This window comes from Macaca thibetana, chromosome 4 (assembly GCF_024542745.1).
Source record: "Macaca thibetana thibetana isolate TM-01 chromosome 4, ASM2454274v1, whole genome shotgun sequence".
NCBI classification, from domain to species: domain Eukaryota; kingdom Metazoa; phylum Chordata; class Mammalia; order Primates; family Cercopithecidae; genus Macaca; species Macaca thibetana.
The window spans coordinates 44,094,653-44,118,970 of NC_065581.1; the positions used below are offsets into that span (position 1 = coordinate 44,094,653).

Here is a 24,318-nt window from a genome sequence, read left to right on the forward strand (position 1 = left end):
GTCACTGGAACCCGGGAGGCGGAGGTTGCAGTGAGCTGAGATCATGCCACTGCACTCCAGCCTGGGCGACAGAGTGAGAACCTGTCTCAAAAACAAAACAAAACAAAACAAAAAAAAAGCAGGGCATGGTGATGGACACCTGTAGTCCTAGCTACTTGGAACGCTGAGGTTGGAGGATTGCTTGAGCCCAGGAGTTTAGAGGCTACAGTGAGCTGTGATCATGTCACTGCACTCTAGCCTGGGTGACAAGCAAGACCCTGTCACTTGAAAATAAAAAATATCAGCTATGATTTCTGCCTGCTCACTTTTCACTGGACAGATCGTTGCTATGTGTGTGTCCCTAGGCCCATGTGGCACTCACTTAATCTGGCACTTGCTGTGTGTTAGCATGGTGTCAGACACTTTAATTTGCTTAATTCAGTCTTCTAAAAACCCAGGAAGGCAGGTACGGTTATTATCCCCATTTTACAGAGAAGGAACATGCGACTATCGTGCTTCTGGGCTTCCTACGCAGCACACCAATAGCGCTGAAACCCTACCAAGGGTTGTGTTGAGGGTGGTCAGCTTGACGCCTAGTCCTGGGCTGCTCTAACAGGCCCTTTTATCTCTCCAGGTGGCCCTGTGCACCCAGGTAGCCCTGGGCATGGAGCACCTGTCCAACAACCGCTTTGTGCATAAGGACTTGGCTGCACGTAACTGCCTGGTCAGCGCCCAGAGACAAGTGAAGGTGTCTGCTCTGGGCCTCAGCAAGGATGTGTACAACAGGTAGAAGGGCATGCGTGGGGTGGGGGCTCCCCATTTTTTCCCAGAGGGTGAGGGGCAGAGGACAGATAGTTTGGGGGGTGGTGGGAAAGGGTTTAGTCCCTGCTTAGTCCAAAGCTGGAGGGCCTGGGATAGGAAAGAGCTTTCTCATCCTTTTTCCAAGGGTGCAGCAGGGTTCCCACCCAGTGCACACTCTTGGTGGTTGTAAAATATCTCTAGTGATTAAAAGAATAAATAAATAAATAAATCTTTTTTAAAAATAGGCAAATATGATAAGGATTTATATGGCTCCCTCTGTAACTTCCTGAATTCAGTCATTCTTATTTCGAAGTCTGAGACTTATGCCTTAGCCCCCCTGCCAGAGCTTGCTCTAGACAGCCTATGGGCTCTGCAGCGCTGCCGGGAACATCCCCTCGAGTCCCCCTGGTTCCAGGTCACCCCCGTTTGTCTGACTATAGCTGTAGTGAGGATTGGTTTATCACTAATAAAGCTCTTTCCATTTAACGGTTTTTAGTTTTTACATTTTTACAACCAATATAGAAAGTATGTATGACTATTAACTTTTCTGTTAACATTTAGGCAAAGTTTGATTCTTAATGGAATTTTTTAACCATCAAACCCCATGTTTTTGTCTAGTGTACTCCCATGCTCAGCATACATGTGACCAATTTCTTGGTGTCTGTATGTAGAAGGGCTGGGCCCTGGCTTGGGGATGAGTTCCAGATCGGGGGATGAGGCTGCAGTGCCAGGCCGCGCTCCCCACCCCACCTCACCCCTGGGTTGCTTCTCTCCTGCAGTGAGTACTACCACTTCCGCCAGGCCTGGGTGCCGCTGCGCTGGATGTCCCCTGAGGCCATCCTGGAGGGTGACTTCTCTACCAAGTCTGATGTCTGGGCCTTCGGTGTGCTGATGTGGGAAGTGTTTACACATGGAGAGATGCCCCATGGTGGGCAGGCAGATGATGAAGTGCTGGCAGGTAGGCAGCTGCACTGCTCGGGGATGATTCCAGATGGGCCCCAGATGGGGCCTGCTCAGGGCCCCAGGGCCGGTTCCGCCTACCTCCCCTCTCAGGGCTGCTACTGAGCAGGCACACAGATATGACCACTCTGGTTGTTAAAATACTGCAATACCTTTTTTTTTTTTTTTTTGAAACGGAGTGTTGCTGTGTCGCCCAGGCTAGAGTGAAGTGGCGTGATCTCTGCTCACTGAAACTTCCACCTCCTGGGTTCAAGCAATTTTCCTGCCCCAGACTCCCTAGTAGCTGGGATTACAGGCACGTGCCTCCACGCCCAGCTAATTTTTGTATTTTTAGTAGAGACGGGGGTGCTTCACTATGTTGTTCAGGCTGGTCTCAAACTCCTGACCTCGTGATCCACCCGCCTCGGCCTCCCAAAGTGCTGGGATTACAGGCGTGAGCCATCATACCCGGCCAGAAATACTGCAATACTTCTATATTGTTGGTAGATAGCCTTTGCCCCCAGTGCCCACTCCAGCCACTCTGACGCCTGTCCGCCGACCCACTTCAGCTCCTGTGCGTGGACCCCGTCTTACCAGCCGGAGTGAGCGGGGCCAAGGGAGTCATCTTTTTCCATTGCGAGTACCCACCTACTACTGGCCAGCATTGCCCCAGAGGCATCCTTGGGTATGAACTGCAAGCTCCACAAAGTGTTGAACAAGTTGTTGAATGTTTTGGCCAACACTGCACCTGCTGTCTTCCCTATAGATTTGCAGGCTGGGAAGGCTAGACTTCCTCAGCCCGAGGGCTGCCCTTCCAAGCTCTTTCGGCTGATGCAGCGCTGCTGGGCCCTCAGCCCCAAGGACCGGCCCTCCTTCAGCGAGATTGCCAGCACCCTGGGAGACAGCCCCGTGGACAGCAAGCCGTGAGGAGGGAGCCCGGTGGGCTGTGCCTCAGGATGGCGTGGGCAGGGGAGGACATCTCTAAAGGGGAGCTCACAGCATGATGGGCAAGATCCCTGTCCTCCTGGGCCCTAAAGCTCCTGCCCTAGTGCAACAGGCATTGCTGAGGTCTGAGCAGGGCCTGGCCTTTCCTCTTCCTCACCCTTATCCTTTGGGAGGCTGACTTGGACCCAAACTGGGCAACTAGGGCTTTGAGCTGGGCAGTTTTCCCTGCCACCTCTTCCCCTATCAGGGACAGTGTGGGTGCCACAGGTAACCCCAATTTCTGGCCTTCAACTACTCCCCTTGACCAGGTCCAACTCTGCCACTCATCTGCCAACTTTGCCTGGGGGGGGCTAGGCTTGGGATGAGCTGGGTTTGGGGGGAGTTCCTTAATATTCTCAAGTTCTGGGCACACAGGGTTAATGAGTCTCTTGGCCCATGGGTCCCACTTGGGGGTCTAGACCAGGACTGTAGAGGACACAGCAAGTGAGTCCTCCCTACTGTGGACTTGTGCACACCAACCCAGACCCATGTCTTCTCCACCCTTCTCTCCTTTCCTCATCCTAAGTGCCTGGCAGATGAAGGAGTTTTCAGGAGCTTTTGACACTATATAACCCGCCCTTTTTGTATGCACCACGGGCGGCTTTTATATGTAATTGCAGCGTGGGGTGGGTGGGCATGGGAGGTAGGGGTGGGCCCTGGAAGAGATGAGGAGGGTGGGCCACCCTTACCCCACACTTTTATTGTTGTTTTTTGTTTGTTTTGGTTTTGTTTTTTTTGTTTTTGTTTTTGTTTTTACACTCGCTGCTCTCAATAAAGAAGCCTTTTTTACAACCTGTTTCTGAGATTCATTTTCTGCTCTTGCTCGTGGAAGATGTTCCTTCTTTCCCCACTGATCAGAAAGGGCCGTGTAGGGGCCGGGTGCAGTGGCTCATGCCTGTAATCCCAGCACTTTGGGAGGCTGAGGCGAGTGGATCACCTGACGTCAGGAGTTCGAGACCAGCCTGGCCAAAAAGGCAAAACCCCTGTCTCTACTGAAAATACAAAAATTAGCTGGGCATGGTGGCAGGTGCCTGTAATCCCAGCTACTTGGGAGGCTGAGGCAGGAGAATCGCTTGAACCCAGGAGGCATAGGTTGCAGTGAGCCGAGATCACACCACTGCAGTCCAGCCTGGGAGACAGAGCGAGACTCTGTCTCAAAAAAAAAAAAAAAAAAGAAAAAGAAAAAGAAAAAAAAAGGGCCGTGTGCCTTCATGGAGTCTGGTGGGACTTGGACAGGATGAACCGGTGGATACTGGTTCTTCTCTCCAGTTTGCAGGCAGGTGAACATGCAGGCATGAAGGAGGCAAGATCACCTGTTGTCGGTGCAACTCTATGCAGCCCTCTGACTGTCACCTAGACGGGCCTAATTCTTGAGCTCAGATGGGGAGGGTATAAATGTGAAGGGGAGCAAGTTAGAGTAGGATTGGAGAAGGAGTTAGTGACAGACTCAGGTCTCTGAGTCCTTTCAAGACCCTAGGAGGGAGGCGAAGTAGGTAGAACCAAGCAGAGAAACGGTGCTTAATGCCTGGATCTTGTGTCATCATTTATCTTCTGCCTCATTCCAGTAACTTCAACCTGGTTCACCATCCAAAAGAAATGAGTCCTGAACTCCAAAACTGCTCTAGTTCCTTTACTCCTCACCAAACTTCTGAATAATAAAAATAACAGCAGGCCGGACATGGTGGTTCACACCTGTAATCCTAACACTTTGGGAGACTGAGGCAGGAGGATTACTTGGACCCAGGAGTTTGAGACCAGCCTGGCCAACATAGTGAGACCCTGTCTCTACAAGAAATTTAAAAATTAGCCAGGTGTGATGGCATGAACTTGTAGTCATAACTACTGAGGAGGCTGAGGCAGGAGGATCACTTGAGCCCAGGAGTTTGAGGTGGCAGTGAGCTATGATCACAACACTGCACTCCAGCCTGGGTGATCAAGTGATATCCTGTCTCAAAAAAATAAAAATAAAAACAGGCTGGCCGGGTGCAGTGGCTCACGCCTGTAATCCCAGCACTTTGGGACCCGAGGTGGGTGTATCACGAGGTCAGGAGTTTGAGACCAGCCTGGCCAATATTGTGAAACCCTGTCTACTAAAAATACAAAAGTTAGCTGGGCATGGTGGTGCACACCTGTAGTCCCAGCTGCTTGGGAAGCTGAGGCAGGAGCATTGGTTGAACCCGGGAGGTGAAGGTTGCAGTGAGCCAAGATTGCACCACTGCACTCTAGCCTGGCTGACAGAGCAAGACTCTGTCTCAAATAATAATAACAGGCCACAGGCACAGTGGCTCATGCCTATAATCTCAGCACTTTAAAAGGCTAAGGTGACAGAAATGCCTGGGCAACATGGCTAGACTCCATCTCTACAAAAAATTTTTTAATTAGCTGGGTGTGGGGCCGGGCGCAGTGGCTCACACCTGTAATCCCAGCACTTATGAGGTCAAGAGATAGAGACCATCCTGGCCAACATGGTCTCTACTAAAAATATATATATATAATTTAGCTGGGCATGGTGCACGCATCTGTATTCCCAGCTACTCAGGCAGGAGAATCACTTGAACCCGGGAGGTGGAGGTTACAATGAGCCAAGATCGTGCCACTGTACTCCAGCCTAGCGACAGAGTGAGACTCCGTCTCAAAAAAATAAATAAAATAAAATTAAAAAAAATAGCTGCGTGTAGTGGAGTATGCCCATGGTCTCAGCTATTCTGGAGGCTGAAGAGGGAGGATCTCTTGAACCCAGGAGGTTCACACCACTGCACTCCAGGCTAGGTGACAGAGCGAGACCCTGTCTCAAATGAAAAAAAAAAAAAAAGAAGAAAATAATGTTTTTGAAGACTTGCTCTGCACTAGTCACTTAATATGCCTTATCTCATTTAATCTCTGCCAACTACTCTGTTAACCAGATAAGATTATTTCCATTTCACAGGTTAGGAAACTGAGTCTCAAGGGAAGTCAGGTAGTTTGCCCATGGTTACACAGCTTAGTAAGTGAGCCATAGTTGCCAGTATACACCATGCATTGCATCCTTCAGATGTGTTGAAGTGGGGAAATTTTTTCTAGTGCAGTGTTTTTCAAACTCTGGGTTGCAACTAGCATTAAAAAAGAAAAAAAGGGGAAAAAAGAAACATAATAGGCATATCAGAATACATTGTATACTTTAAGGGGAATTGTTGTTTTACAAAATGTTGTTATATTTGCTGCATATATGTATATATTGGATAGTGTGTTAGTTAACTGTTGGGTGGTGATACTGCATAGTAATCTCCAAATCTTACTAGCTGACAAGATTTTTTTTCTGACTCATGTATCTGCAGGTTGGTGAGGGTTGGCTGATTTTGGCTGTGCTTGGTGCCAGGCTGGAGGTCTGGCTTAGGTCTAGTCTGCTGGCACCCAGAGCATGTTCTTATGCAGTGGCAGAGTGCAAGAGGTCAAGCCAAACCATGCAAGCACATTTCAAACCACAAGTCTGAGCTGGCACCATGGCATGTGCCTGTAGTCCCAGCTACTTGGGAGGCTGAGGCAGGACATTCACTTTAAGCCCATGAGTTTGAGGCTGTAGTGTGCAATGATTGTGCCTGTGAATAGCCACTACACTCCAACCTGGGCAAAATAGACCCCATCTCTGAAACACACACACACACACACACACACACACACACACACACACACACGTCTGTTAACATTTTATTAGCCAAAGCAAGTCACACAGTAAAACCCAACATCAACACCAGTAGGACCTGCTGCAAAGTCACACAGCAAGGATGTTGATGTATAATTCCAACAGAAGGTGTGAAGAGTTGGGAGCAATAATCTAATTGACCACAGGTTGCAATGTAAAAATGATTTCTGACTGGGTTGCATGCAGAAATATTTGAAAGGCACTGCTCTGGAAAGTTATTAATTACTAAATCCTCTTCTAACTCTTGTTCTTCCTTGAGCAGTCCATAGTGGCTAACATTGTTGGCCACACCTTCCTCTTCAGAGACTCTCCTCCCTCACCTTTTTTTTTTTTTTTTTTTTTTTTTTTGAGACGGAGTCTCTCTCTGTCACTCAGGCTGGAGTGCATTGGCACGATCTGGGCTCACTGCAAGCTCCGCCTCCTGGGTTCACACCTTTCTCCTGCCTCAGCCTCCCGAGTAGCTGGTACTACAGGCGCCCGCCAGCCTCCCGAGTAGCTGGTACTACAGGCGCCCGCCACCCCGCCCGGCTAAGTTTTCGTATTTTTAGTTTAGGGGTTTCACCGTATTAGCCAGGATGGTCTCAATATCCTGACCTCGTGATCCACCCGCCTCAGCCTCCCAAACTGTTGGGATTACAGGCGTGAGCCACCGCGCCCCGCGCTCCCTCACTTTTTTACACTGTCAGCAGTTTCTCTGGCCAGTCCTTCTCCAGCCCTGGCTGAGGCTTCTTTTCTTTCTTCCCTCCCCTCCCCTCTCCTCCCCTCCCTTCCTCTCCCCTCCCCTTCCCTTCCCTTCCCCTCCCCTCCCCTCCCCTCTCCTCTCCTCCCCTCCCCTCCCCTCCTCTTCCATACCCCTCCCCTCCCCTCCCCTCCCCTTCCCTTCCCTTCCCATTCCCCTTTCCTTTCTTTGACAGAGTCTTGCACTGTCGCCCAGGCTGGAGTGCAGTCGCGTGATCTCCACTCACTGCAAGCTCCACCTCCCAGGTTCACGCCATTCTCCTGCCTCAGCCTCCCGAGTAGCTGCGACTACAGGCGCCCGCCACCACTCCCGGCTAATTTTTTGTACTTTTAGTAGAGACGGGGTTTCACCGTGTTAGCCAGGATGGTCTCGATCTTCTGACCTCGTGATCCGCCTGCCTCGGCCTCCCAAAGTGCTGGGATTACAGGCATGAGCCACCGCGCCCTGCCTAAGGCTTCTTTTTCTCCTGCCATGGCTATTCTCCTGAGACTGTCATTGCCCTTCCTTTCCCTCCCTCCCTCTCTGCCTTCCTTCCCTCCATCCCTCCCTCCCCCCTTCCTTCTTTCTTTCTTTTTTTTCCTTTTTTTTTTTTTTTGAGATAGGGTCTCACTCTGTCACCCAGGCTGGAGTATAGTGGTAGATCATGGCTCACTCCATCCTCAACCCACCAGGTTCAAGGGTCCTCCCACCTCAGCTTCCCAGTAGCTGGGACTACAGGCGCCTACCACCAAGCCCAACTAATTTTTGTATTTTTCATAGAGATGGGGTTTCACCATGGTGCCCAGGCTGGTCTCAAAATCCTGAGCTCAAGCGATCCGCGTGCCTCAGCCTCCCAAAGTGCTGGGATTACAGGCATGAGCCACCACACCTAGCCTATTTTTGCTTAATTTTATTATTATTATTATTATTATTATTATTATTATTTTAAGAGGGTGTCTTGCTCTGTCCCCCAGGCTGGAGTGCAATGGCTTGATTTCGGCTCACTACAACCTCCACCTCCTGAGCTCAAGCGATTCTCCTGCCTCAGCCTCCCTAGAAGCTGGGATTACAGGTGCCCGCCACCACACCCAGCTAATTTTTTTTTGTATTTTCAATAGAGACAGGGTTTCACCATATTGGCCAGGGTGGTCTCAAACTCCTGGCCTCAAGTGATCCACCCACCTCAACCTCCCAAAGTGCTGGGATTGCAGGCATGAGCCACCGTGCCCAACCTATTTTTGCTTAATTTTAAAAGGAAAATATAAAAGTCATATTGATGGTCAAACAAGTCACATGGTACAAACTTATATAAAGAAAAAAAACACACCCCTGTCCTCCCAAACCTTACTCTCCATAGGTAAGCACTATTAGTGTTTGGTTGTGTGGCTTTCCAGACTTTTCCTGGGCACAATGACTCATAAATTCTTTTCCATTACTTCTAATGCTGCCATCACAATTGGTACCCTCTTTGCCTCTATGCAAAATGATAAATCCCTGGGTAAAGGTTAATTCCAAATGAAAACAGATTTAGGATATTTTGATGGTATTTTTTTTTTCTTTTTTTGAGACAGGGTCTTACTCTCAGCCAGATTGAGTGCAGTGGTGCCATCACGGCTCACTGCAGCCTGGGCTCAAGCGATCTTCCTGCCTCAGCCTCCTTAGTAGCTAGGACTACAGATGTGTGCCACCGTGCCCCAGCATTTTTTTTTTTTTTTTTTTTTTTTGAGATAGAATTTCACTCTTTCGCCCAGGCTGGAGTGAAGTGGCACGATCTTGGCTCACTGCAATCTCTGCCCCCCAGATTCAAGTGATTCTCCTGTGTCTCAGACTGCTGAGTAGCTGGGATTAAAGGCATGCACCACCAGGCCCGCCTAATTTTTATATTTTTAGTAGAGATGGGGTTTCGCCATGTTGGCCAAGCTGGTCTTGAACTCCTGACCTCAGGTGATCCACCCGCCTAGGCCTCCCAAAGTGCTAGGATTACAGGCAGGCATGAGCCACCTTGCCTGGCTGCGTTTGTTTGTTTGTTTGTTTGTTTGTTTTTAAAGAGATGGATTCTCAGTATGTTGCCCAGGCTGCTCTCAAACTCCTGGCCTCCAGTGATCCTCCCAGCTTGACCTCAAAAAGTGCTGGGATTATAGGTGTGAATCACTGTACCCAGCCATGACAGTAATTTTTAAAAGCAATCCTTAATTTTTGTTTTGTTATTAGTTGGGTGATAAAAATCAGACGAAAGAAAGAAAGGTTGGGGTGGAATCTGTGTGGTGTGAGAGATCTGGCTGAAATTCCCATGCACTTCCAGAGGCCCTTCATGGTCTGGGGTGGACATGAGCTCCCATCTGTTGCAAGGGGCTACTCTGATCAGGCCTTTTTGGAGGAACATTTCAACTTCACATTTCAGAGCAGCCAGGCGGGAGCTTGCCTGGGCTCAATAGGCTGCATGGGGTCTATGGTAAAGTGGAGAGCAGATTCCTGTTCTGTGGCTGTCATCAGCTCCAGGTTATAGTGCTCCAGTGGGTACCTAGGCCCATTGTTACCAAAAATTCTGATTTTTTTTGAGAGAGGTCGGATATTCAGATTTTCTTTTCTTTCTTTTTTTTTTTTTTTTTTTTTTTTGAGAAGGAGTCTCACTCTGTAGCCCAGGCTGGAGTGCAGTGGCCCCATCTCGGCTTACTGCAACCTCTGCCTCCCAGGTTGAGCCTTGGCCTGTCGTGTAACTGGGATTACAGGTGTGTGCCACTATGCCTGGCTAATTTTTTGTTTTTTTTTTTTAGTAGAGATGGCTTTTCGCCATGTTGGCCAGGCTGGTCTTGAACTCCTGACCTCAAGTGATCCGCCCGCCTCAGCCTCCCAAAGTGCTGGGATTACAGGTGTGAGCCACCATGCCCGGCCAGATATTCAGATTTTTATGTAAACTCTCATGATTTTTAAATGTTATAAGGTCCAAATAAAACACCTCTATGAGACAGTTTTTGATTTTGACTTTATCCCTAGCAATACTTTTGGCTCTGGAACCTGCAGTAATCTGATAGTGTGGGTATTGGTCTCCTCCTGACTCCCTGTGGTGACAAAAGACAGGAAGATGGGTCATCTCAAGCGGACAGAGAAGCTGTGACACTAACACTGGTGTGCAATGACCCAGGAGTTGGGAGAAGTTGGAGAGAGGGCAGCCTATTTGGAGGGAAGCTAAGGACTGCGTTCTTCCCAGACACGCTCCCCTATAGATGTGGCAGAGAGCAGTTGTCCCTGCTGAGGGATGTCACCCCGGCATGTGTCTAAACTAGGGGACTCAAAAGGTCTTTAGAGGGCAGGTGGGAATGAAATCCCAGGGCTTTGGCTGTAATATTATGGTGCTTAGACAAAACATGACCCCAGGCATCATTTGTGGTCCCTAAAACCCTTCTGGAACCTATTTATCTGTTTGACCTGTTCTTCCTCTTGGGCTAACACATTCCATATGTTTAAGTACCTGTTGTAAAGAGTAAATTAGTGGGGGGAGGGGTGACCTCTTTAAAACTATTGGGGGCTGGGCGCAGTGGCTCAGGCCTTTAATCCCAGCACTTTGGGAGGCTGCGAATCGCTTGAGCTGAGAAGTTTGAGACCAGCCTGGGCAACATAGGGAGACTTCATCTCTATATGACAAAAAATACACACTATATTTTATTCACTATACACACTATATTTTACTGATCACTTGCACATATTTTATTTCAGTATTTCTCAAAGTTTTTGGATTGTGACTCGCAGTAAGAAATGCAGTTGATATTGTCATCCATTACACACATACACTGAATTATAAGAAATTGACAATATCCCACCTTCTTTTTTTTTTTTTTTTTTTGAGACGGAGTCTGGCTCTGTCGCCTGGGCTAGAGTGCAGTGGCCGGATCTCAGCTCACTGCAAGCTCCGCCCCCCGGGTTCACGCCATTCTCCTGCCTCAGCCTCCCGAGTAGCCGGGACTACAGGCGCCCGCCACCTCGCCCGGCTAGTTTTTTGTATTTTTTAGTAGAGACGGGGTTTCACCGTGTTCGCCAGGATGGTCTCGATCTCCTGACCTAGTGATCCGCCCGTCTCGGCCTCCCAAAGTGCTGGGATTACAGGCTTGAGCCACCGCGCCCGGCCGTATCCCACCTTCTTGACCTATAAAATGGCAATTTTGTAGGGTTCAACCTATATATAATGCAAACAAACATTTTATGTAACAATATTTGCCCTTGCTTTTTGTGATACTCATTAATTTATTCTTTTAAATGTTGATTGTAGCATACTGAATTGATATCACTACCACTACCAGTAATGACTAGGTTACAATCAACTGCTTTATTTGATCTTCATAATTTTTCAGGCAGGAATAATCACTCCCTCCCATCCCCTTAAACACGCCAAGATGCTTTATCCCTAGGATGAGGCAACTTACTCCAGGTAACTCCTATTGCCTAACCACTGACCAATTACTCTGCCCTTTAGTCTTTTTTTTTTTTTTTTTTTTTCAGAGTCCATGAGGCATTTTATTTGTAAATATATGTATTACATCCCTAGAAAAAGAATCCCAGGATTTTCCCTCCTGTGTGTTTTCGTCTTGCTTCTTCATGGTCCATGATGCCAGCTGAGGTTGTCAGTACAATGAAACCAAACTGGCGGGATGGAAGCAGATTATTCTGCCATTTTTCTAGATCTTTGAGTTGCACATCAAATCTGGGGCTGATCACTCCACACTTGTTTAGCCTGCCTGTGAGGTTCACAGCAATTTTCCCAGCTCTGTGATCATCAATGATTTCAAATTCGCCAATGTAACCATGCTTCATCATCCAGTGAGAAACCAGACGATGACTTTGGAGCACGGCCTAATAAGCACCTGGAGTTTGCCTCTCTTTTCGGCATTGTTGGTGCTCTTGAGAGCATCAGCCAGGACATTCATGCGCACCATTGTGGCGGTGCGGAAAGATGACGGAAAACCTTTAGGAAAACCTTTAGGAAAACCTTTATCTCATTAAATCTGCATTAAGAATTTCATGGAATAGGCCAGGCAGGATCACTCCTGTAATCCCAGCACTTTGGGAGGCCAAGGTGGGTGAATCACTTGAGGTCAGCAGTTCGAGACCAGCCTGGACAACATGGCGAAACCCCATTTCTACTAAAAATACAAAATAGTCGGGTGTGATGGCAGGCACCTGTAATCCCAGCTATTTGGGAAGCTGAGGCAGCAGGAGAATCGCTTGAACTGGAGAGGCAGAAGTTGCAGTGAGTCGAGATCGTGCCAGTGCACTCCAGCCTGGGTGACAGAGTGAGACTCTGTCTCAAAAAAAAAAAAGAAAAAGAAAAAGAAAAAAAAATCTCATGGAATGGATAGCAACATTGATTAATATTGCGTTTGGAGTGATCAGATCACTTGTCACTTGTTTCCAGGCACAGGGCTTACCAAGAGGCAGATTCCAGATTTAAATAATTCGGTAACAGCAAAGTCCATGCTATTTTCACTGCTTTGGAGAAAAGATCCAGACCCAGAGCTTGAACCTCACTTTGCAGCACCCCAGTTCTATTCTTTAAGTAATTTTTTTTTTTTTCTGCCAGGCACAGTGGTTCATGCCTATAATCCCGGCACTTTGGGAAGCCGAGGGTGAAGGATAGCTTGATGCCAGGAGTTCGAGACCAGTCTGGGCAACATGGCAAAACCCCATCTCTACAAAAAATACAAAAATTAGGCCCAAGTGGTGGCGCGCACCTGTAGTCCCAGCTACGTGAGAGGCAGAGGTGGGAGAATCGCTTGAACCCGGGAGGCGGAGGTTGCAATGAGCTCAGATCACACCACTGCACTCCAGGTTGGGCGACTGAGCGATACCCTGTCTGAAACTTTTTTTTTCTTTCTCCAACGGGCTTTCCAGAGAAGGGTGTGTAGGTGCGTGTGTGTGCGTGAGCGTGCTTGCTTGCATAAACTTTCTGTCGGGCCACAATTTCCCGTCTTTGCACTGGCTGTAGGGTGGGCTTTATCCTCGGGACGCCCCCCTCCCCCAGCCCAGCCTGCAGCTGGAAGTCTTCAATGATCTCCGTCTCTCCTCCCTGCCCGCCTCGGGACTGGGAGACCGATCTCTGTCTCTCGCCCTCCCCTCCACCCGCCTTTTCCAGATGTATGTCTGCCAAAGACCCCCCAGTGCAGAGGATGATGAATGAGGACCCGCGAGCCAGCCTGGTGGGAAAGTGTCGTCGCCTACAAAAGCAAGGGAAAGGGAGGGGAAGTTGGGGGGAGGGGAAAAGTTAGAGCTGAGCGGCTGGGGTGCTACGAGTCTGGACACCGGGGATCCAAGCTCCCTCCGCTCAGCCAATAACTGTGCCTCCCTTAGGAAGGCGTGAGGAAATGCTCCAATCAATCCCTGCACTCCTCCCTTGGAATTTGGGCTGTATTTTTTTAATTGACTGCAAACCCCACAATCCACCCAGGGGTTTCCCCAGTGTTTGTCTCCAGCGGTCCCGGTGCTGGAGCCCATTTCCTAGTGCTGCTCCCTCTCTTCCGCAAGACTGCGCTCCAGTCCCAGGCTACTTCTCCGCGGGTGCCTCCCAAACCGTTCTATCATTCTCGGGTTCAGGGAGGCGGAGTCGCGCCTGCTCTCCGGTTCCTTTAAGAGGCGTCGGCTCCACCCCTCTCGGAGTCGCGGTCTGACGCGAGAGGACAGGAACGAGTTCGGTATGTCTATGCAAATAAGCGCTCCCCTGCGGGCCAATGGGGAGCGGAGGTGCCGGAACCATGGACCAATGGGGCGGGGGCGCTGGGGCTCACCATATAAGGAGCGGCCTCGCCATAAAAGGAAACATTGTATCTCTTTATATGGGGGGAAGGGTCGGGGGATCCCTCCGCCGCCAGCGCGTGGTCCCGGCCCCCTCCACCCGCCGTCTCGGCCGCGGCCAGCAGCCCCTGCCCCCCGGGGGACGCTGACGGCCGCCGGGCGCGCCGCCCTAGCAGACGGACAGGGGGCGCTGCGCGCGGCCTGGGGCAACCCGGGCCACAGGGGCAGGAAAGTGAGGGCCCAGGTCGGCCCGGGCGTGCAGGGGCCCCGGGTTCGCAGCGGCGGCCGCGGCAGCGATAGCGGCACTAGCAGCAGCGGGAGTGCCGGGTTGAGCCGGGAAGCCGATGGCGGCGGCTGCGGCTCCGATTCCTCGCTGACTGCCCGTCCGCCCTCCTGCATCGAGCGCCATGTTACCGAGCCAAGCTGGGGCCGCGGCGGCTCTGGGCCGGGGCTCGGCCCTGGGGGGCAGCCTGAACCGGACCCCGACGGGGCGGCCGGGCAGCGGCGGCGGGACTCGTGGGGCTAACGGGGGCCGGGTCCCCGGGAATGGCGCGGGGCTCGGGCCCGGCCGCCTGGAGCGGGAGGCTGCGGCAGCGGCGGCAACCACCCCGGCGCCCACCGCGGGGGCCCTCTACAGCGGCAGCGAGGGCGACTCGGAGTCGGGCGAGGAGGAGGAGCTGGGCGCCGAGCGGCGCGGCATGAAGCGGAGCCTGAGCGAGATGGAGATCGGTATGGTGGTCGGTGGGCCCGAGGCGTCGGCGGCGGCCACCGGGGGCTACGGGCCGGTGAGCGGCGCGGTGAGCGGGGCCAAGCCGGGTAAGAAGACCCGGGGCCGCGTGAAGATCAAGATGGAGTTCATCGACAACAAGCTGCGGCGCTACACGACCTTCAGCAAGAGGAAGACGGGCATCATGAAGAAGGTACCAAGCCGGCGGGCTGGCTGGCCCCGGGGCCCGGGAAGGGTGGGGATGCGCAAGGGGAGCCCGGGAGGACGGCAGAGCCGAGGCGGAGGTGAGAGGCGGCGAGTCCGCAGGAGGTGTGTGGGAGGGGATGGCTCCTGCCCGGGGAGGGCCGAAGGGGAGGGGCCGCCGGGGAAATGTGGGGAGAGGGGAGATCCCGCGAACGCCGGGAACCTTGGGGAAAGGCGCAGAGGTGGGAGTGACCGGCGCGAGAGAGGAAGGAGGGCCCTTGTTGAGTGGAGGTTTGAGGAGCGGTCATGGGAGGCTGCGAGGCTGCCGGGGAGGTGAATAATGAGAAGCCGGGATCAGTAGGTCCAGTGCACTCCGGTGTTTGGAGGAGGGCGCCGGAAAAGCAGGGAGCAAACGAGAAGGTATGGAGGTGAGGAGGCTGGAGCTGCATGACAACAATGAGCGAGCATGTGTGGGAGGAAATGGGCACCACGAGAGTAGTGCTGGTTGGAAGGACAGGCAGGGTTAGGGACCAGGTAAGGGAGCGGGGCAGGAGAACTGGTGCTGCCCTGAGCAGCAGGAACCTAGTCCCGCGCCGGCCGTGAGTGTTCCATGGCATCCGCTGGGAACCACATGCTGCTCCTGGCAGGACCCGCTGCAGAATCTCCTGCCGTTAGGACAAGTGGGGTTTCCAGCCCTAGGGAGAATCTATGCATGGATGGGGTTTGGGGGAAATCGGGGAGGCTTGCAGAGGTACCTAGGAATTCCTCTTCTGCCAGCCAGTGAAAAGTGGTGAGGAAAAGAGTCATTTTGGGGTGTAGATGATAAGGGAAGGGATGAAAGCAGAAGAATTGGGAGACAAGTAGCTGGATCCTTGGGAACATTGGCTGGTGTTTATTTCTGTCCCATGTAGAAACCAGAGCTGCTTCCAAGGTGGTTCGTAGAACTTTGTTGGGAGAGTATGGCATCTGTGGGGCCATCCTTGAAGGTCCCCTTCCTGGGCTCATGGCAGGATGTTTAGTGCTAATCTAGGTCTCGTCTCCCCTCACTCCAGACACTGTTGTATCAATGTCCCTTGTCACTTGATCATCAGTGGAGAAGGTTGTGGGGGGAGGTAGTTAATGAAGGAAAATTCTCTTCTCCCCTTCCATAACCTTCTTCCCAAGACAAAGTAAAAAAGGCAGTAAAGTATTACAGGACAACAGGAGAAACTAGGCTATGGCAACAAGTTGGAGCCTGTGCAGTTTCTGGAAAGAAACATGGGACAGTTGGAGCTTAAGTGGTCCCTTATCACTAATGTGCAAATTCCAGTGTGATAGGTAGGGCTCCATCCTGGTCCCTGTGACAGTGAGAATGGTTGAGGCTCCGGGACTTTCCAGGCACTAAGCTGCGTTGGGGAGCAGCTATAGCTGAGTCCTTCCGTATCCCCTGAGGTTATATGTTCCACCACTGGGAGGCTATTACTGTTTGCTTGGGGTATCTTCAGGTCAATGGGGCTGCTCCTCAAAGGAGGAGCATTGGTAGTTTTGCTGCTTCCAGAGATCCTGATAGGACACCCTGCCCCCAGAATCACTAGAGACGAAGGTCATTATGGGAATGGGGGAATGACATCACTATATAATTCTTTTTCCAACTTCTCAAAGAAGGTAGAGATAAAAAGTTTGCTGACCTGCCCATCTCCGTCCTCACCCCTCAGGCCTATGAGCTGTCCACGCTGACAGGGACACAGGTGCTGTTGCTGGTGGCCAGTGAGACAGGCCATGTGTATACCTTTGCCACACGAAAACTGCAGCCCATGATCACCAGTGAGACCGGCAAGGCACTGATTCAGACCTGCCTCAACTCTCCAGACTCTCCACCCCGCTCAGACCCCACAACAGACCAGAGAATGAGTGCCACTGGCTTTGAAGAGACAGATCTCACCTACCAGGTGTCGGAGTCTGACAGCAGTGGGGAGACCAAGGTGTGTTTGGGTTGCCTATGTGAGAGGAGGGAAGGGAGGGGGGTCCCTCTCTCTTTCTGGCCCAGGGCAGGTGGATAGGTACCCACTGATGTGGAGTGGAGCCTGATTAACGACCCTTGTCCTAGGGGACAGGTGTCCATCCTCACTTTGCTGATAGAGGACCGGCCCCCTAGATAAGCGGGCGGCCTCCGTGCCCATATAAGGCCGGCTCGGGCTCCACGCCGGCCTCCCGCCCGCAGCCCGCCTGCCTGGCAGGGCCTTTGCATTCCTCCCGCCAGCTGTCTCCCCGCTAGGGGCGGGGGTGTAGCTTAGCCCGGCCCTCCGGGCTTGGTCGCCAGGGAGTAGAAAGGGAGCACTCCGGTTCCGGGGTCCTGAGAACCCAGCACTCTTAGCAGATGGGCTAGTTGACTGGACCGGGGACTACCTTACAAGCCAGCCGCCTGCCCCTTCAGGGTGTTGGGGGCCTGGGCAGTTAGGGAACGCATTTGCCTGCTGCTAGGGATGCCTGCGCTCTTACTCCTCCCCCTTCCTTTTCCCGGTAAGGAGAGGGGGTGGGGCTTCCTCCCTTGCTGTCTGGGGAGCTCCACCTTCCGGGTGGCACTTAACTGACTGGCCAATGGGAGGAAGCGGTACTGTTTGCCTTAGCAACGCCTCCGCCAATCAAGGGTCTTGGGCCCAGCTGCTTAGCAAACGTCTCGTGCTGACCCACCCCCCCAGCCTTTGAGCTTCTGGTTGACTCAGTTCGGGTCTGGGCTTGGTGGCTTGGTTCTCAGTTTCCTCCTTCCCCTTCTAAGAAGGAAGTCTTCCTGAGGAGAGAGTCAGTGCTGTAGGCTCCCCGCTCTCTTAGTGGTATATCATCTGTAATAATTTTTAAACTTTTATAACAGCAGGGCTCATTTATTCCCAGGAAATTTTGTTGGATGAGTACATTCTTTTGGTAGTTTACATCTTGGGTGTTTGACATATAGTGTGTCATTGCCAGACCCTCAAGATCTCTCTCAAACTCTAAGTTCCCCGAGAAACTCTCAGTTCATATCTCAGAAGCCTGACAAATTAGAACTGGAAGAACTCTTAAAGAAAACATAGCAGCCCAGCCCCCTTATGCTTATAGAAGAAGAAAACCGAGGTTCAGAAAAGGGGAGTGGTTATTTCAGGGTCACTTAGATGGTCATTACCAGAGCTAGGAACAGACTTTGGTGTCCTGACTCCCCAGCCAATGGGATTACCACAGTCCACTGGAGCAGAGGACTCAGGGGATTATAATGATGAAAATGATAATCATCATCATAAGAGCAGCAAATATTTATTTATTTTTTTATGTGCCAGGTACTGTTTTCTAAGTGATTTACGTATGCTAACCTACTTAATCCTTACAGCAACCTAAGAGGTAGGTATTATCCTCCTTTTACCGATAGAAAACTGTAGCTGAGTATATCAATAACTTACCCAAGAGTGAGGCATCAGGTAAATGTGGCGTTGGGATTTGAACCCAAGCTCACTGGTTTCAGTCTGGGTTCTCAGTCCACACAAAACTTCTGCAAAGGCAGGGTCTGGTAGAGGCTCATTGCTTCATCTTTACTCTGGGTATAGGACACACTGAAGCCGGCGTTCACAGTCACCAACCTGCCGGGTACAACCTCTACCATCCAAACAGCACCTAGCACCTCTACCACCATGCAAGTCAGCAGCGGCCCCTCCTTTCCCATCACCAACTACCTGGCACCAGTGTCTGCTAGTGTCAGCCCCAGTGCTGTCAGCAGTGCCAATGGGACTGTGCTGAAGAGTACAGGCAGCGGCCCTGTCTCCTCTGGGGGCCTTATGCAGCTGCCTACCAGCTTCACCCTCATGCCTGGTGAGTCACGAGGGGAAGGGAGAGATTCGTCCTCTCTGGGGCAAATCAAGCATGCTAAGAGTGTGTTTAGGGCTGGCACCAAGAGAACCTCTTTCCCTGCTCAGAAGGAAGGTGAATAGGGGCCAGAGCCTGAGAGAAGCCTCTTATGTCCCGTTGGCAGGCATACCTCTGCCCACTGAGACCCCTGCTGTCCTTGTCAGTAAGTTTCAACCATATATTCTGGCCCTGTCTAGCTACCCCAGCCCCGTGCCCCTATTGCCACAGGGCAGTAGACGTTTCACCACTTCCTGCCTTGACTGGAAGGCAGATCATGTCCTTGATGGGTTATTGCCAGCTCTTGGGTCAACTGAAGAAAAGAGAGGCAAGGCCCAGGGCAGGAGGAGGAGGGATGGGCAAGAGCAGAGTGTGGAAGCCCCCAGAGGGGAGATTCGGGCATGAAGGGCCTCTTTGGCTTCCAGGAAAGATAGTGATGGGAGTTGGGGACCAGTGTGCCAGACCCTGGGACTGGGGTGTCCATGGGTACTTGGTGGAGGTGGCAATTGGGTGGGACAGAGCACAAATAAGACTCTGTGTTTTGCAGGTGGGGCAGTGGCCCAGCAGGTCCCAGTGCAGGCCATTCAAGTGCACCAGGCCCCACAGCAGGCGTCTCCCTCCCGTGACAGCAGCACAGACCTCACGCAGACCTCCTCCAGCGGGACAGGTATAGCTCGCAGCCCCGTCACCCTCCCTCCCTGCCTTCCCCCACGCGGCCTAGCAGTAGGTGCCCAACAGTAACCCTCCTATAACTAAAGTCAAGGGATTTCTTAAAGTGGAGATTGAGGCTTTTGGCCTAATAATTATGGGAAAGTCAGGTGAGGATGACTGAGTTTTGAATCCCGCCCTGCAGTGGGCTGTGGATTCCAGAAGAAAATTAGGGACCATTGATGCTACCTCCTCATTCAGATGAGGAGCCTGAGGCCTAGAAATAAGAAGTTACTTGCTCAAAGACACGTTTGCTTAATTATCAAGAAGGACTTAGAGAGCAATTTTCTCTTTGTGTGAGGGTCTTACAGGTTTTGAGTAGCCACAGTTACCCTCAGGTATCTCTAGACATTTTAGAAATGATGAGATACTCTGAAAATAAAGTTAATTTTAAGTTCTTATTATTTATAACCTTATTACTCAAAGTGTGGCCTGTGGACTGGGAACACCCAGCATTACCTGGGAGCTTGTTGGAAATACAGAATATTGAGTCTTACCCCAAACCTACTGAATCAGAATCCGTGTTTTTTTATTTTTTTTTGAGACAGAGTCTCACTCTGTCGCCCAGGCTGGAGTGCAGTGGCGCGATCTTGGCTCACCACAAGCTCTGCATCCCGGGTTCACGCCATTTTGCTGCCTCAGCCTTCCGAGAGCTGGGACTTAAAGGCGCCCGCCACCATGCCCAGCTAATTTGTTTATATTTTTGGTAGAGACGGGGTTTCACTGTGTTAGCCAGGATGGTCTCGATCTCCTGACCTCATGATCTGCCTGCCTCGGCCTCTCAGAGTGTTGGGATTACAGGTGTGATCCACTGCGCCCAGCCCAGAGTCTGTGTTTTAACAAGATTCCCATATAATGCACATTAACATTTGAGAAGTGGTTGTTTGAAAGATGAATTTGTTAGCTGTGCATTAAGAAGGAGGGAGAATGAAAACAAATAAAAAATAAGATGTTAGAGTTCCCTAAAAGGGGAGTATCTGAGTTTTCTGAGAGTAGGTCAGTCATAATCTTTGTTTTTCCCAAGATTTGGGACTTAGAGAATTCAGCAGATAGACAGTTGAATAGTACAATGTGATAGGATACAATTAAAGATTGATGCTGTTGTGTTCAAGAAAAAATAGGCTTTTCTTAGTTGATGATGGAGCGGAGGAATAGTCGTGTCTAGCTTCTGACCTGGGAAATGGCAAGAGGGCTCTGGGGGCCTGGAATTCCTAGGGAATGGGAGATATCAGTAGGGACCAGTACCGAGCTGACACATGTCTGTGTTTGCCAGTGACGCTGCCCGCCACCATCATGACGTCATCCGTGCCCACAACTGTGGGTGGCCACATGATGTACCCTAGCCCGCATGCGGTGATGTATGCCCCCACCTCAGGCCTGGGTGATGGCAGCCTCACCGTGTTGAATGCCTTCTCCCAGGCACCATCTACCATGCAGGTGTCCCACAGCCAGGTCCAGGAGCCAGGTGAGTAGAGGAACAGGGCTAAGGAAAGGAGGACCGTTTCCTTCCTTATACACACACACACATGCACACACACATGTATGCACTGATGCCTACAAATATTTCTACCCAAATACAACACAGACTTGGATGCTTACATACACATTTGGACACCCATGCACACTTGAACACTCACACCCACATGCACCCTCAGACACTGGCACCCTTTCCCTTGGGCTCTTACATCTGAGACTCCCCCAGTCACTTGTGCATTTGTCACCACTCCTCTAATATCTGGAAGTTTCAACAAACAATTTGAGTATCTCCTGTGGTTTTCCAATGTAGGTGGTGTCCCCCAGGTGTTCCTGACAGCATCATCTGGGACAGTGCAGATCCCTGTTTCAGCAGTTCAGCTCCACCAGGTAGGCAGGGATATCTTTCACCCCATCCCAGATAGCCACTTCTTTGTCTTGACCTTGGGGAATCCTGTTACCAGTTCATCAAAGCCAAAATCCCTAGCCTGGAAGCCCATCAGCTTTTCTGCTCAGGCCTGTGGTTGGCAGGCAGGGAAGCCAGGGGAGCCTGAGCTGGCTGGCCAGTCCCTGCCTCTCCTCATTCACCCCCTTCCCTCCAGATGGCTGTGATAGGGCAGCAGGCCGGGAGCAGCAGCAACCTCACCGAGCTACAGGTGGTGAACCTGGACACCGCCCACAGCACCAAGAGTGAATGATCCGCCCGCCGCCCTGGACAGATGGCCCAAGGGACGGCACCACTTATTTATTGTTGCCTTTTCACGTTTTCTTTATACACACGTTGACGGGCCGCAGGAGGGAGGCGGGGAGGAGGAACGGGCAGCCACAGGACTGAGCCCTCTCACTCCAGCCAAAGAAATGGGCCTGCCTGCCTCCACCCGTCCTCCCTCAGCCTCCCCTTCTTCCCGCCCCACCTCCCATTTCTGTTGCTGGAGGGGCTGTCCTCCTTCCTGGGACCCCCCTCACCAGCTTGGCTCGATGTTTGCCATGAGTATTAGCTTACCCAATGGGACCGTGCCCCGCCTCCCCACACACAGGCCTTCTGTGGGGCTGGGCACTGTGTCCTCCTCTAAAGAAGCAGTTGGGGCCCTCTTGCTAGCCTCCTTGCTGACCCCAGGTCAGCCCTGTGTCTGCCACAGGCTGGGTCAAAAGAGCCCTGCCCCTGCCCCTCAGGGGGCCAGCTGGGGAGACAGGGGCTTCTTCCCTCACACTGCTGCCCTCTGCCCCTTCAGTTCCTGAGTAGCTGGGCCTGTGCACTGGGCAGGTTCCTGGGGCTGCCTGCCCTGCCTTGCCGCTCCCCTTGGACCTCCAGGGGATCCTGGGTTGGAGGGAACCACCAGCGTTCCCTTCTCCCCCTTGTCTTCCCCCCTCTCCTCCCAGCTGCTTTACTTAAAGTTGATTTTGAACTTTTTATTTGAGGAGACGAAGTGAAAACAAATCTATAAATATATATTTTTAAAATATTTAACTTTTTTTTATGGCGTTTTTCTCGTCCCCCTCCCTGCCCAAACTCCCCTTCCCTGGAGAGCCCAAGGGCTCCCCAGAACTGGCTGGGCCCCTGGGGACAGAGCCACCCCACGAGCTCGGGGTCCGCCAGTGTGTGGGGGAGATTCTGGGTTTGCCCAGTCCTGGGTTGTTTCCAGGAGAACCGGGGGAGGGGCCCTCAGGCCATGCCCCAACAGGGTGGGGAGGGTGACCCACAGCTCTGGGCCTCTTTTTGCCCTTTAGGGCTGTTGCTAGGGAGAGGGAAGAGGGAGACCAAATGTCGGGGTGGGGGTGGGAGGGTGTCAGGCGGAGGCAACTGACTTCATTTGTGCCACACGCATGGGCATTGCAGCCTTGTGCTGTCCCAGGCCTGCAGCTGCCTGGGGCCCAAGTTGCAGTGAGCAGGGTGGGGTCTGGGAGGGGGTGAGAGGCAGGAATGGGGGTCAGAAGAAGTGGGAGCAGCTCTTGGGCTGAATGCAGCCAAAGGGGAGCCAGAAATGGGCAGCTCTCCCAGGGAGTGAGCAGCTACTGTAACTTTTTTAAATTAAGACAAAAAGCCTTGAAGAAAATGAATTTATTTTTCTAAGTGTAACCTCAGTATTTATGTAATTTGTACAGGGGCCATGCCCCACCCCCCTCCTCCCCCTTTGGGGTAGACCTTGAGGGTGGGCCAGCATAGGGGGGAGGGTCTTTTACCCTGTGTCAGAGCCTACCTTCACCACCTATATCCAGAAAGGGAGCTTTTTCAGAAACGGGGCAGCAGTGGGGTGAAATTTTCTTAACCCCAAGACTGCCTTCAGTAGGAACAAGCTGGCTTCTGTGATTAGGTGAAGGGGTGGGGGAAGATTTTACGCACAGCCTAGTTATCAAGGGGATGATTTGCCGACATGTTTGAGAACCCCCTAACCTCTAACCCTCATTGCTGTCTTGCCCCAGTTTGGGGTGCCAAGATGGAAGTCACCTTTCTGGGCTTTCTCCTGGAGATAGCTGGGGCTTATGGGTGGCTTTCAAGGCTGGGGCATGGCAAATCAGGGGCCAGAGAGCAGGGGAGCTTGGGACTCAGGTCTGTAACTGCCCAGCCCCTTTTCTCTGCTCTTGTTTCACTCCACCACCACTCACTCACTCCCTACTCCCCCACCCATGGGAGGAGACCTTTGATGAATTCTTCCTCTCCTTCCCACAAAAGACAGACCCCGTGAGTGAATCAGGCAAAGTGCTTATAATGTGTGTTGTGTGAGCGTGGCCTTGGGAGGACATACATGTGTCAGGGATGAGTTGAGGTGGCATTTTTATGTGCAGCGACCCTTGGTGTTTCCCTTCCTCGGTGGCTCTGGGGTATGTGTGTGTGTGTGTGCCTGAGTGTGTGTGCGTGAATGTGAGTGTGTATGTCAGTGGTTTCTACTTCCCCTGGGATGCTGACCCAGGAATAGTGGACATGGTCACAGTCCTATGTACAGAGCTTTCTTTTGTATTAAAAAAAAATACTCTTTCAATAAATGTATCATTTTTGTGCACAGACTGTGGGGTCTTTGGCTCTGTTTTTCTACTTAGGGAGGGACGGGGGTATGAACGCGAGGCAAACTCCTAAAATTGCTGCTCTGAGTAGCGATCTGGGCTGCTTGATGAGAACGGTAATGCTAAGGTGTGCTTTGGGCAGTTTAATTCTATACGATTTAATTTAAGGAATGTTTTGCGGGGTGCCGCGTACCTTCTCCCTGTGCGTGGTTTTGCTAGGTGTTAAGGCCAACGCAGAGGAGCAATTATAATTAACAGGAAAAGTGACACAACTAATCCAAAGCATTGCTGAAGGGTTTGGGAAACTCATGGGCACGTGACCTACTGAAAAGTCAAAAAGGACAGCCTTAAGGTGGGAGTGTGCGTTACTATATTTCGTCAGCATGATCGCTGTGATGGGAGAGGGAAGATTAGGAGAGCCGACCCAGTGAAGAGGAGGGGGCTTCTTCCTGCTGCTAAGAGAGGAGCAACGTGACCTCGATCCCGGCTCCGCCGGGAGCG

General features: G+C 51.7%; 2 protein-coding genes and 1 pseudogene across 5 annotated transcripts in view; 2 read left to right on the plus strand and 1 right to left on the minus strand.

Moving 5' to 3' along the window:
* PTK7 (protein tyrosine kinase 7 (inactive)) overlaps positions 1-3,495 on the plus strand; it is an 82,654-nt gene extending 79,159 nt beyond the window's left edge. For both annotated transcript variants that reach the window (XM_050786912.1, XM_050786911.1), the window contains exons 18-20: positions 614-765; positions 1,560-1,738; positions 2,486-3,495. In XM_050786912.1, coding sequence (XP_050642869.1) covers positions 614-765; positions 1,560-1,738; positions 2,486-2,646 — 492 coding nt within the window. In that variant the 3' untranslated portion in view covers positions 2,647-3,495. The remainder of the gene's footprint in view (positions 1-613; positions 766-1,559; positions 1,739-2,485) is intronic.
* Positions 3,496-11,607: 8,112 nt separating this feature from the next.
* LOC126952433 (40S ribosomal protein S15a-like) lies at positions 11,608-12,052 on the minus strand (annotated as a pseudogene). Its single transcript, XR_007724879.1, has one exon. The product of XR_007724879.1 is annotated as a 40S ribosomal protein S15a-like (transcript).
* A 1,768-nt stretch (positions 12,053-13,820) lies between these two features.
* Positions 13,821-23,820, plus strand: SRF (serum response factor). Of its 2 annotated transcripts, XM_050786949.1 has the most exons (8): positions 13,821-14,800; positions 16,485-16,751; positions 18,342-18,603; positions 18,764-18,802; positions 19,184-19,303; positions 20,618-20,809; positions 21,131-21,207; positions 21,420-23,820. In XM_050786949.1, the coding sequence occupies exons 1-8, from the start codon at positions 14,288-14,290 to the stop codon at positions 21,513-21,515; spliced, it is 1,566 nt and encodes a 521-aa protein (XP_050642906.1). In that variant the 5' UTR covers positions 13,821-14,287; the 3' UTR covers positions 21,516-23,820. The 2 variants fall into 2 exon arrangements, with proteins under 2 accessions (XP_050642906.1, XP_050642907.1); XM_050786950.1 differs by lacking the exon at positions 18,764-18,802.
* The last annotated feature ends 498 nt before the right edge of the window (positions 23,821-24,318 follow it).

What these genes read in the sequence shown, in the direction of transcription:
- SRF (XM_050786949.1), top strand. Translation starts at nt 14,288, where the DNA reads ATGTTACCGAGCCAAGCTGGGGCCGCGGCGGCTCTGGGCCGGGGCTCG. An exon ending in AGACGGGCATCATGAAGAAG is followed by an intron (nt 14,801 to 16,484) that starts GTACCAAGCCGG and finishes CTCACCCCTCAG; the next exon opens with GCCTATGAGCTGTCCACGCT. An exon ending in CAGCAGTTCAGCTCCACCAG is followed by an intron (nt 21,208 to 21,419) that starts GTAGGCAGGGAT and finishes CCTTCCCTCCAG; the next exon opens with ATGGCTGTGATAGGGCAGCA.